At 45.4% G+C, this 12065-nt stretch overlaps 1 protein-coding gene across 2 annotated transcripts in view; it reads right to left on the bottom strand.

Annotated features, from left to right (window-relative positions):
- The window catches only part of LOC148016089 (acid phosphatase 1-like), a 33099-nt gene extending 21361 nt beyond the window's left edge, over positions 1-11738 (bottom strand). The window contains exons 1-3 of one of the 2 annotated variants that reach the window (XM_087664871.1): positions 11577-11738; positions 11072-11251; positions 9916-10384 (exon numbers count right to left, since the gene is read on the bottom strand). In XM_087664871.1, coding sequence (XP_087520997.1) covers positions 9916-10384; positions 11072-11186 — 584 coding nt within the window. In that variant the 5' untranslated portion in view covers positions 11187-11251; positions 11577-11738. Of the gene's footprint in view, positions 1-9915; positions 10385-11071; positions 11281-11576 lie in introns of both variants that reach the window. The other variant, XM_087664872.1, reaches the window with a different exon arrangement.
- Positions 11739-12065: the final 327 nt, after the last annotated feature.

Raw genomic sequence — 12065 nt, 5'->3', positions numbered from 1 at the left:
TCCTATTGTCTATGTGACCACACTGGGCACAGCTCCTAATATACCCCTCTAACAATGCAAGATTGACAACTTGGAGATGATGATGACCACCAACACCCCTCTTGTTAAACTCCCAAAGAAACAAAAATGAGGAAAAAGCAAAAGCATTAAGGCAATGGAACATCTTTGACCACCACATTGTCTATCGTAGGACAAATACTCCAAGTCTCAAGCCAAAACTCTCTCTCAAACATAATGGTATTTGATCTAAATGTGCTTCTATTAGTGCCCATGTGGAAGCAACAGTGCAACTGAGAAACAAAGAAACAAAGAAACAAAGAAACAAAGTTATATTAACGTCTACGAAAGGCCAAGGTGGCCTATGAGACCAAAATGTTACATACAAAATGTCTGGGTAACTTTCCAGGTCCCAATAAAGCTACCATCTAATACTATGATAAACTAATTGAGTAGGTACAAGGTGGTATATAGGCTGGGTACAATTCATATGTGTTCCAAGTATGGTGTGGAACTGCTCATGGAGCTTGGTCATCCTAAAATGTCCCACATGGGTCTATCTAACATCAAGAGGTTGAATCAGCGGGGCAAGGCCCTCCGGTGGCGGCGTAGTATCCCTTGTATCCTCAACATGTGCCTCCTACGGGGGCGGGGGCCGGTTGGGTAGGGACGTCGGGCTTTGCTTCTTGCTGTGGCTATGGCTAGGGTGGTCCCTGACGGCCGAAAGGTCAATGGGGCTGGTGGGGGCTCGGGGGTGGGGATGGTAGTTGGCTCTCAATAGAATTCTGTGAGCAAACGTTGGGTGGCTCCCTGTCTCTGCTCACAGGTTCGGAGGAGATGGTCTCTGTGGCGCCGTATTTCCAGTAGGAAGAGCCCAAGGCATCTCTGGTCCTTGAAATCCATCCCTCTGGAGAGTGGCCCAAATCCTTCTCTAAACAAGCAGTGGAAGCGTCCCCGGATCTCATAGTACGTTGGGCACCTGCATATGTAGTGTTTTTCTATCTCCGGCTCGAACTAGCAGATTTGGCAGATCCAATCTTCTAGAGGGAGGGGGTGGGCCCCGTATCTACCTGTCTCGACCCGTAGTTGGTGTGAAGATGTACGGATCTGTGCGATGGCGCTTCTGACTCCATGGGACAAGTGTGTGTCCGTGTAGCTTGGGCGGGTAATGAAGCCGTCCGGAGATGTGCAGGAAGTGCTCCCAGTAGAAAGCCTTCTTTGTCCCTAGGTCTTTTGTAGGAGTCACCCATGTCTTGGCCGTGTGTAGCTGAATGATGTCCATTCTAATGATACGTTCACCTCCTCCCGCCTGAGCTCCAGGTGGGGGCAATCTAGGCTGTATTGTAGTGGGGGGAGGTGGTCCATGTGTAGGCCATGTAGCCGTAGCTAGGTCTCTGTTCACCATACCAGAATTCAATGTCCCCTTGCAGTGCTAGCTGTTTGGATGGCTCCAGCGCGAGTCTGGGGTACCGATGCCGGGGCAAGTCCCATAGTCGGGGCAAGAAGGCCACTGTTTGGAAAAGGGCCTCAGCTACGATGGGCGGTGCCCCCATCCCTACTCTGATGATCTCGTGTGGCACAGAGGGCTTGCTCCAGATCATCCGTGAGATCACAAGTACCAGGGGTCTCTCCATCTACTCCCATTCCTCATAGGTGGCCTCCTCCTCAGACAGCGGTTGATCCTATGTGGCCCTTCTCCTGTGGTAGAGACTGGATCCCCATATGGGAGCCCCGTACAAGAGTGTTGGTGTAACTAGAGTGTCGAATAGCCGGAGCTTTGTACGAGGCTCCTGGAATTGTATGCGGGCGCATTGGTTTTCCATGGATCCAAGGGCTGCATAGCCTCGTGTCAATCTATCTTCTGCTACCTTTCTCAAAGTGAATCTCGGTCCTAAAAATGTAATCCCCAAATAGACGTATCTTTGGACCACTTCCACGGTTTCTCCGCCGTATGTGAAGGGGAGTACTGACCGTCGAATCCATTGGGTTGAAGTGTTGAACACCATGACCTTGGTCTTTCCCAGGTTCACAATGAGGTCTTTATCTTGGCAGAAGGCCCATAGTACCTTCAATTGGTGCTATAGCCCTTCGGGCGTGCTAGAAATGAGAACTATGTCGTCCACATATAGTAAGATGGGTATCAGTATCCCTCCTAGGCTAGACCCCTCCCCTCCCAATCTATCCATGTACTCTGATATCTCATCAATGTAGAGGCCAAATAAAGTAGGTGAGAGTTGGCATCCTTGTTTAACTCCAATGGTGGTAGTTATCTCCTTTGACAACCCCCCTGGTGTTCGATTTTGGCCCGTGACCGATTCGTATAGTGCCAGTATCCCCCAACACATTTCCACTAGGGCCTCCAATTCTTGTAGACTCTTCATGAGCCTGGCTTGTGGTACTGTGTCGAAGGCCTTGCAGAAGTCCATGAAGCAGTAGTATGCCCACCTCCCGTGTGCGCTGCCCTCCTCTATAATGGCTCGAAGTGTGAGAATACGGTCAAGAGTGGAGTACCTCCTCCTAAACCATGCTCGTCCAGTCGCCCGGTGCTAGTGTTGCTGCGCCCACTTGCTCAGCTCAAGGTCCAGGATGGATCCATGGAGCTTGGCCAATACATGGCCAACCATGACTATTTGGTAGTTCGTGGGGGCTATGGGATCTCTAGCCTTCAAGATAGGTATTATGGTGTTGGACAACCAACCGGTAGGGAAGCCCTCACGTAAGGCCCTGTTAAACATGTGGTCTAGAAGGGATGCAAGTACGTCCCGGGCATGGGTCAAGTGCTCTGATACTAAGCCTTCATGGTCCTGGGCTCGGCCATTCTGTAGTATGTCAATGGCGTCCCGAACCCTCTCCGTTCTAAAGAATGTAGATGACTCAGGTGTGCTCCCTGGTAGTCGGGGCAACGAGGGCTGCTCGGGTAATTGGTACAGTGAGGCCACATATGCATGCCATGTGTCCGGGGAGATAATGGGTGTCTAAGCACGGGGCTCTTGGAATGCCTTCCACGCCTCGTTGATGTCCTATCCCAAGAATACCTCGTAGAATTCGCATTCCACTTTGGATAGGTAGGCCCGTTTCTTCCTTCTACGAGGCGATGGAAGTTCAGGCGTGCATGTGTACTCCCCGTGCTTTGTCTTGTTGAAGATGAAGCCAGGTTTCCCTGCACTCTACGTCGTACCAACTATTCTGTGGGACATTCTTGTCTAGAGGGGAGAGACGGGGGGATGTGTCGGGGAAGTACTTGACCGCCGAGGTGTGGAGTGTTCCAGCCAGTTGTACTATGATCTTCTCCAAGGGTAAGTAGGGGTTCATTTCCTGCAGGCTCCAATAGAGGTGGTCGGAATAAGCACTCGCAGTTAACTTGGTAAAGTGGTACCTAGGGAATCTTGGGAGCCTGCTTGCTGGGGGGGTTGGGTCGTGTCTATAGGCGATGTCAAACTGCAGGTAGGCATGGTTGGCGGCCACTGCGAGCAAGCAGGGTGATATTCTGAAGGACTAGATGTCAGGGATAAGTGATAGGGCTCGAGTATGTAGTCCATTGTGCTTGCTCCCAGTTTCTGCATAGGTACTCCTGGTGCCCCTCGTTTGTTGCAATTAGCCGCATGCTTAAGTGGGAAGCATGTGAGGGCATTCGAGCCTGGCCATCTATCCAGCCCATTGAGGATGGCTAATCCGTGCGCGCTCCCTAGCGCCAATAGGTGGTCGCCATACTCGAAGCATTCAGTTGTATCTTGTGATGTACAATTCAGCCCTATCTCCTTTGGTGCTATCTCTTTGTATATGTGGTCTTCCCTCTCAAAGAAGGGAGTCTGTCTCTGTGCTGTGCAGGCATTGAAGTCTCCGGCCAACATGACATCCTCCAAGTTGTAGTACATGATGTCCTCATACAGTGGTAGGTATGGTGACTTCCCCTTCTGTGGCACCTATGGGGAGTGTGCTGGGGGGAAGTAGCACGCCGCCATGTAGATGTCTCGAGGGCGCTATGTGTATATCCGGATCCACATAAACCAAGCCTTCTCATCTTTCTGCATGACTCGCACCATGGGCTATAACTCCTCCCTGTACAACACTGCGACTCCTCCGAACCCTTGGGTCCCTCCTTTTGTTCGGGCTCTAGGGCGGCATGCCATCTCCCATCTATATCCCCTCACTTCAGATAGGTGTGTGCCTGGGCTCTAGTGGGTTTCTATGTATAGGATGGTATCCTTGTTGGTGAAGGTCTCTTGGAATAGTCTTGCGTCTATCTTCATAGCTCCGTTGCAGTTCCATACTGCAAAAACTCAGGCGGGTCTCATAGGCCGCGCCTTGTCATTGGCGTTTATCTGTGATGATGATCCAGCCATCTCGGTATATTGCCCATTTCCCCGCTTTGTGTGCTTCTAGGATTTGTGGCATGCATTCCTTACGGTGTGCCACCTGTGCGGGTGTGAGGTCATTCTCCAGATAGACCTTTTCCCCTTTTAGCGCTATCATTTTAGAGAGAAATACTCGTCGGGATTCCAAGTTGGCGAATTTGAGGATGAGAGGTCGGCTTTTGGTGAGGTCTTTTCCTACATGCCATGCGTTCTCCACTATTGTGGGGTCCTCAACTCCTAGCTTTTCACATATCTTCTTGGCGTCTACCAAGGGGCTGTCTCCCTCCGTCAATCCTACCACCCGGATGTGGAGTGCTCTAAGTTTTCTCCTTTTCTTCTCCTCCAATGCTGCATTCACAAATTCCTCCTTTGTTGGTGCCTTTTTCACTACTTCAATCCACGACCACCTCGGCTCATGCTTGTTTCACTATGTTTGCCCATGTGTTGAGCTCCTTTACCATGTGTGTCTTCAGCTCGTAGATCTCGATTTGCACCTTTGTAAGCGTTGTTTCAGTAATTTCCCCTTCCTCCTCCTTGAGGAGATCAAACTGGTTTCTGTAGTCATCAAGCTTGTGCCTCAACTCTTCAATCACCCTATTTCTCTCTTGGAGGGACGTTTCAATGTCCACCTTCCAAGAGGTGAAGTGTGATGCGATCTTTGCATAGATTTCGTTCTTCCATTCTTGCACTTTTGAGCTTATTTCCTCCTTGATTTGGTGTGCAGTTTCCGTGCACATTGTGGCCATGATTTCCTTGATGTTGCCGATGTCCTAGTCATGCATCTTGCATACGTCTCGAAGGGCCTCCATGCTTTTCCTTGTGTGGTAGTCTATCACCCTGTCAATGCTGCTCCAGATCATCGAGTCTTTTTCATTTTTCTCCCCTCTTGTGCAGTTGCTTGGCGACGGTGATGCTTTGCTCGAGCCCATCCTATCCATCCGCTCGTCTTGCCTAGCAGGTTGGGGTCATGGGCTGTTTGGCCCCATTGCGGGAGGGTGGTGGGCTGATCGGGCAGTGGCGGGAGATGGCGGGGTTGTCGGGGTGCTGGCTGGACCTGGAGATGGCGTGACTGGCCGGGAGGGTGTCATGGTTATGATCACTGTTATGGCAGTTCTGTCTCTGCTCCAGCTCACACGCTTTTCAATCCTCTCCCCTTCCTCTTCAAGGAGACCTTTTCTCTCCTCCCTCTCCTCAGTCCAATGCCCTCACTCATCCTGGCCATTGTAGACACTTGTGCAGGGGCCCAGCCCGTCTTCTGCAGCAATTTATGCAGTCCTGATTTCTCTATTATCATTCAGCTTTTGTATCCATTTTTGTATTCCATTCTCTGTGCTCTCTCTCTCATACTTACTCTGCTCATACTTTTTTTTTAATTAGCCTTTCATTTACATGTATTGTTTTCTTCTAGACACACTCTCCGTCTGACCGCATAATCAAAATGCAGGTATTCTCTACTTAAAGCAGTTTGTTTTAGGGTGAAGCCTTCAGAAGTGGAAATGCAGAGATGGAAGGCAGGATAATCGGCCGTGCAGCACACAAAGAGCATCATCCAGCCCTGCAGAGGGTAAAGAAATTGAAAATGCAGGATGCAAGCTGATAAACGCAGGGTATGCAGGGCAAATAGCAGGTCATTCCAACAGTAAATGTAGTCACCCATCCCTGGGATCAATTTCCAGCAGTTGCATGCACACAGGAGCAACACCAGACAAGGGAAAATCACAAAGCTGCAGCTGTAAACAGCACTAAGAACACTAACATGGACATTAGATACCATATCAAAATTAGGGGGCAGCAATGGAAGCAAGAGAACCTGCTGTCATAGACTGCACAAACACAAAGAACAAGAAGAACATTGCAAAGAACACAAGAACTCCAGAAGAATATGCTTGGGAAATGGAATCCATATACCAAGGCGCAAGATTCAAAGCTTGACCGAGTCACCGACAATGGGCACAATCTCCCCCTCTCCACCAAGACAAGAATCAACAAGTGTATGATAATGATTAAAAGTGGAGAAAGCCTGCCTATAAATAGGCAAGAAGTATGCCAAAGATGATTACTAGTCAGCCCGCACAAAACTAGGGCGCATAAAATCAGGTTGGCCAGCCTCAATACAATTGGGCACTTAAAATATAAAATACCCACAGCTCTAGCCCATGAGATGTACAATTCACTAACATGTGCAACAGGGGATGGTGGATCAATGACGAAGGAAAGAAGCCGTCACATGAAAGAAAGGCCCAAAGCAAACTGCAATCCTTTAAGAAGCTCCTCAGAATCCCCCTCTGAAAAACACAAAGCAAGGGAATCCACCACCATATCTTCCATATTGTCCATGTAACCAATCTTTTGTATATAAATTCCTACCAAGACATATTGGCTCAATGATTCAAATTAGTTTTGATGCTCATGTACTTTGAAAGGCGATTTGTATTACGTGAATGTTTCAAAGTATGATTAAATGTTTATTTTTCTATCTAAGGGTGGTCAATGGCCAGAACACTGTAATTATACTTAGGTTATCATTGACGAGATGCCCAAGAGAAATTAAAAGTTTAGTCGGGAGGTCACACTGTCCAGAAAGCTCAGAATGACTCTGACTTTTATACTCAGATAGTCAGATTCACTAGAAACACATATAATGAGTGGTTTTAGAAACTAAAACCAAATGCTCATGATCAAAGAAACAAACCATGAACCAATAAATCTATATAATAAACCTATTCAAAATCTAAATTTAGTGACTTCTAAAATTTAAGAGATTACTATTTTTGGAAGTTGCTCAAATGGAAATTTTATTCGTATCAAAGACTCCTGAATTTTACAAGTAACAATTTTTTATTTCAGCAACTCTCAAATTCTTAACCACTTGAGGGATTTTTAGAGTACAAGGTTTAGAAGCTTCTTTCTCTAAAAAAGTGACATGTGGCATCTAAGGGACATGTATCAATTTGAAGAGAAGTATCCCTACACTTGTCATTTTCAGCAAACACTTGTCATTTGTAACCTCTAGTTTCCACTTTTGAGATTTCTTTCTTCATTTGGAATAAGCTCTCATGCTGAAATTTCAACCATATGCTTTGTACTCTCTTATCTATCCCTCCTCCAAGAAGCACTTTCTACTTAGCTTGATCTCATCCAAGCACTAAAGAAGAAAATCAGCTTGCTGCCCAAAGTTTGCAAAAACTAGGGTTTCAAAAATCCTAATTTTTAAAATTGCAACAAATCAGCCCTTTTGTATATGGTCCAAGCACTCAATGCCTGTGGTTTGTTTCAATAAATTCTTATAAAGGGGGAGGGGCCAATTTCCCTCTGTGTGTGTGTGTGTGTATGTGTGTGAGAAAATTGATCGAGCTAGTTAGTGCCATTCTCACGTTCTTCCCCACGTTTACACCCCACCTCTGAAAGGGATCAGGGATTACAAGGAAACCACTAGAGAATATGGTAGGGGATGGAATAGAATCCTTGCGATGGATGGTGCACAAATGGGAATGGATGCAGCAATAGAGAACTGCCTCGGAGAACCCTTAGTACTAGAAGGGAAATGGAGCCTCTCCTACCAACCTATCACAAGAATGGCTCCTGATAGAGTCCTCAATAAAGATGATATGCTTGATAAAGACAACCCGAGTACCTAGTCTAGTAATGGATGCCCAAGTCAAGAACATGTAGGACTTTTGAAACAAAGCTCAAAGATGGAAAGTCGGGGCAACGGAGGCAAGGTACCAACATCACAAATAGACTTGGCATATTGTCCTAAAGATCCTAGAGCCAATCTCCTTGAGAGTCATATGACTCAATGCAACGCTATCAATGATCCAAGGCCTCTCAAAAGATGAGAGCATTGAAGAAGGCTCCTCCAACTAATGCAATTGAACACCAACTCAATAGTAGTGGCAAGTATAGAAGTAGAAGTAAGGGGAGGCTCCAACATAGCTCTTTCCTTCGCTCTTGGATGAAGGTGAGGATATTTCTGCCGACACTTCTCCTCGAGGTGCAAGATCTTGCCACAATGTGGACACTTTGAATATCCTTTATGCAACCCTTCCATGTTTGTATCAGAGTCGGAAGATGACTCTAATTTCTTGGACTTCTCCTTCCCTTTCTTCTACTTGGCTTGTATTTTACTCAAAGATAATACCGCAAACACATACTCTATGCTCTAGCTCCACGAGAATCTGTCTCCTTGTGATGCACATCCTACTCGAGCACCATCGAGACTAGCTCCTCCCAAATGATAGTATCCTTCATTTGAGAGGTAAGAAGATTGGTGTAGGGTACATCATACTTCAAAGACGGAATAAAGCATCACAGCAAGATGCTTTGAAGCACAACATTGCCAAGGGATGCAAGCTCATCCCAAATCTCCTTCACGTTGTTGATCAAAGAGACATCGAAACTCAACTCTAGGGTCATGCAATGCCCGAATTTCCGGACTTGGTAAAGAGATGCCAATCTGCCCCAAACCTCTGTTACAATGCAAATACGTCTTGCATGCATGAGCTCAATATCTATACAACTCAAAAATAGAAAAGAGTAGGCTCTCCCCTTGCGTCAATCCCATAAAGTTGTGGAGTCCATGGTCACTACAACATGGGGATCCACAGTAGGTCAAGGAATAGGGACTGTCAAAAACCCCTAGAGATCAAAGGTGTTGAGGATACACTCGACTTTGCAAAACCATAGAGAGTAGTTCGTCCATCCACCTTTTTGGGTGCGGAAAGAGAGGGTAGGATGGGCCCTTGCATGACAGTTGCCATAATAGCCAATCATGGACTGGTGGCACAAAAGGTGGAACATGGATAGAATGATATAATGGTGATCGAGAAGGACCCAATTACAATCCTTCTGTCGATCCACATATGAAAGCCAGGTTCAATGGTGAATTTGTCACTATCATGGATTTGTAAAGTCTCAACCACTTTACGCATTGACACCTCATATGTTATATCAATCACCACTCAAAAACTCAGCCGTGGAAAATAGAGATTCACCCAGCAACAGTTGCAAAATGTTGTTTTCCTCTAACCAGCATTTCCTACTAAGCAAAAGGGAACTACCTAGTCAAAGACAGCTAAATATATACATCTCTTGAAATTGAGAAAAAAGTCAATAATGAACATCAGAAAGCACAGATATCTTGAAATTGAGAACCAAACATCAATCACAATGCCCTCTGTCCAAAACTTTTCTATGATGATCCCATCCCAAGAAAACGACTGTCAGATCTCTGCACTTAAGGTTATCCTGGACCTCAATGACAAGATTTGTATGCCTCTCATTCAAGCAAGCGGGAGTTCATTTTTATGCATCTAAGGCTGTCAAAAATATGGTGGCAATTAAAAATTCCATCTATTCTGCCAGCTTTTCACTTAATCTCACAAACTTGATATTTTTCAAGAATGTAAGGAAGATGAACATGCAGAATCGAAAATTTCCCACCACAGTAATGACTATCTGTTTTTTTTTGCAAGATGAGAGTGCTTTAGCAATGTCCCAATTTCTCATAAATTCTATTTCTAACAATAATATAAGCATTTAACTTGCGGAGTCAGGAAAGTACCCATAGTCATGATTTTTTGCATTTTGCAAGTTTGACATTGCTGTTTCATCGATGTCCAGAACCACTGTGTATCTCTCAGCATGATTTGGCTTCAAATATTCCAAATATTGTCTGGCAGACTGAACTGTGGTTTCAAAGTCTCTGAGATATTGCCCTCCGAAAAGATACTTAGAAATATGGTTTTTGCACATTGGAGGAACTGTCCAACCTTGCAGATTATTTAACTCCACATTGAGTTGAAAACTTGAGCAATAGTCAGCAGCCCCCATCTTAGCAAAATTTAAAGCTGAATGCTGTTCACAAGATGATAGCATCACAGCAAGAGTGATGATGACTGTGACAAGTACAATACCCACAATGGCCGCAGCTGAGATAATGATGGTCAAAGCCAATGATGATACAAAGATCCCTGATCCATCTGTGAGACTGAACCTACTTCCGAACAAGCTTCCATACTGACTCTCATACCCTGCACAGTCCAACATTAGCTGGTAACATTCAATCTAAGAGACAGCAATTTCAATGAAAAAATAAAAAATTTTGGCACAGAAAAAAGTAAGCTTGGAGACCTTCTACACCTGATTTACAATACCAAGAAGTTGGTTTACAGTGGCAAGTCACACACAATGTAAAGCCAAACACCCAATCCAAGCTTTGATATGTTCCAACATAAGCCATCTAATCATATGGCTAGTTAAAGGCCCAGCTCACACAAGCATCAAATAAACAATCTCAGATACTCCAAGCAATTTGCGGTTTATAAAACACGGTAAAGTTGTGAACTAGATCGGTGTGCCAGAATTGAACAAGTACAGAGGTGACCTATTGTGGACAATGAGATGCATGTAATGGTCACTGTGACCGTAATATGGCAATCAAGGAAAGAAACATGACAAAATTTGTCGGGCAGAGCAACAAGATGGACATAAATTAATAGACTATTCAGCATTAATTAAGTCGAGACATCAATCAGGGAAGCATAAAGAAAAGGTGTTCAAGAATCTTTCTTCAAAAATAAAAAAAGATGTTCGGCTATTTCACAACCTCAAGAAATACTGTGCACATAGCCTAACCCGAATTTTCGTCCACTATTATTACCCAAAGCTAATGAAGGCATTCCAGCAATGCACATTGCAATCTAATAAACCCTACATACCAGACCCGCCAGCGCTCAGGAGGCTTTGTGTTGACATGTTATTCTCGAATCTGAAGGAAGGAGGTGAGGGGAGAGTCCCTGTAGTTGTAGGTTCATCCGACTCCGAGGACGCCATGGGGTCCAACTCTGCTTGATGACCGCTCGAAGGAAAGACCTAATGCATAGCAGCCTCGCCGTGACCTGCGACAGGCAATGGCATCAACAAGCTTCTGCAAACAAGTTGAGATGTCCAAACCCTAACACGGATCAGATAACAAGAGCGCCTGGATAGATCTGACTAGGCTCTCTATTAAGGAAATCAAGAGGAGCCAGGACATGCATTGCAAGAAAAATGAGCATGAAAAGCCTTGATAGGAAGAGGATACTTGCAGATAAATGACAATTTTTGCAAATTAAATAATGAATAACGATAAATAAAATAAGCCAACAGCATAAACAGGGGCATGCAGAGACTGATGCATACACAGAGGGCGAAGCCATGGGCCGCACACAGGGAAAAAATTACCTGAGAATAGATTCAGCCAGAGCCACAGAGAGACACAGACAGAGAGAGAGAGAGAGAGAGAGAGCAGGGCCTCTTGCTGTTTGGACAGCTACAAAATTGGGAAAATTGACGAATCAAGGAGCATGGCCTTGGTGACGTGGAAAGTAACAGCTGACGTGGACATATGTGGGTTACATTTAACAGCCATCGGTGCCTTTGCACCTAATAGACAAAAAGACAACCTTGATCTAAGGCGTCTCTTATAGCCAACAAGCCACGCGCACTTCCATTGACTTGTACACACTTTTTGTTTGCATGTAGTGAATTGTCCCTGCGCATGTCCACTTGATTATGCTCATTTACTCATTCAATGATGCTAGGATCATTGGAGAATGCTTTCCTGATCTGTTGTGATGCTTTTTGAGTTTATCTTGAGCTATGTTTGGATTGTATAAGGTTAGCCATTGCTGGTTATCACAGATAGTTTGTTGTAATACCTCTGGGACAGCC

This window comes from Lygodium microphyllum, chromosome 23 (assembly GCF_053477565.2).
Source record: "Lygodium microphyllum isolate KBCC chromosome 23, Lygodium_microphyllum_v1.1.10, whole genome shotgun sequence".
NCBI classification, from domain to species: Eukaryota; Viridiplantae; Streptophyta; class Polypodiopsida; order Schizaeales; family Lygodiaceae; genus Lygodium; species Lygodium microphyllum.
Note: the sequence above shows the minus strand (reverse complement) of the source record. Positions and strands in the feature narration are given on the sequence as shown.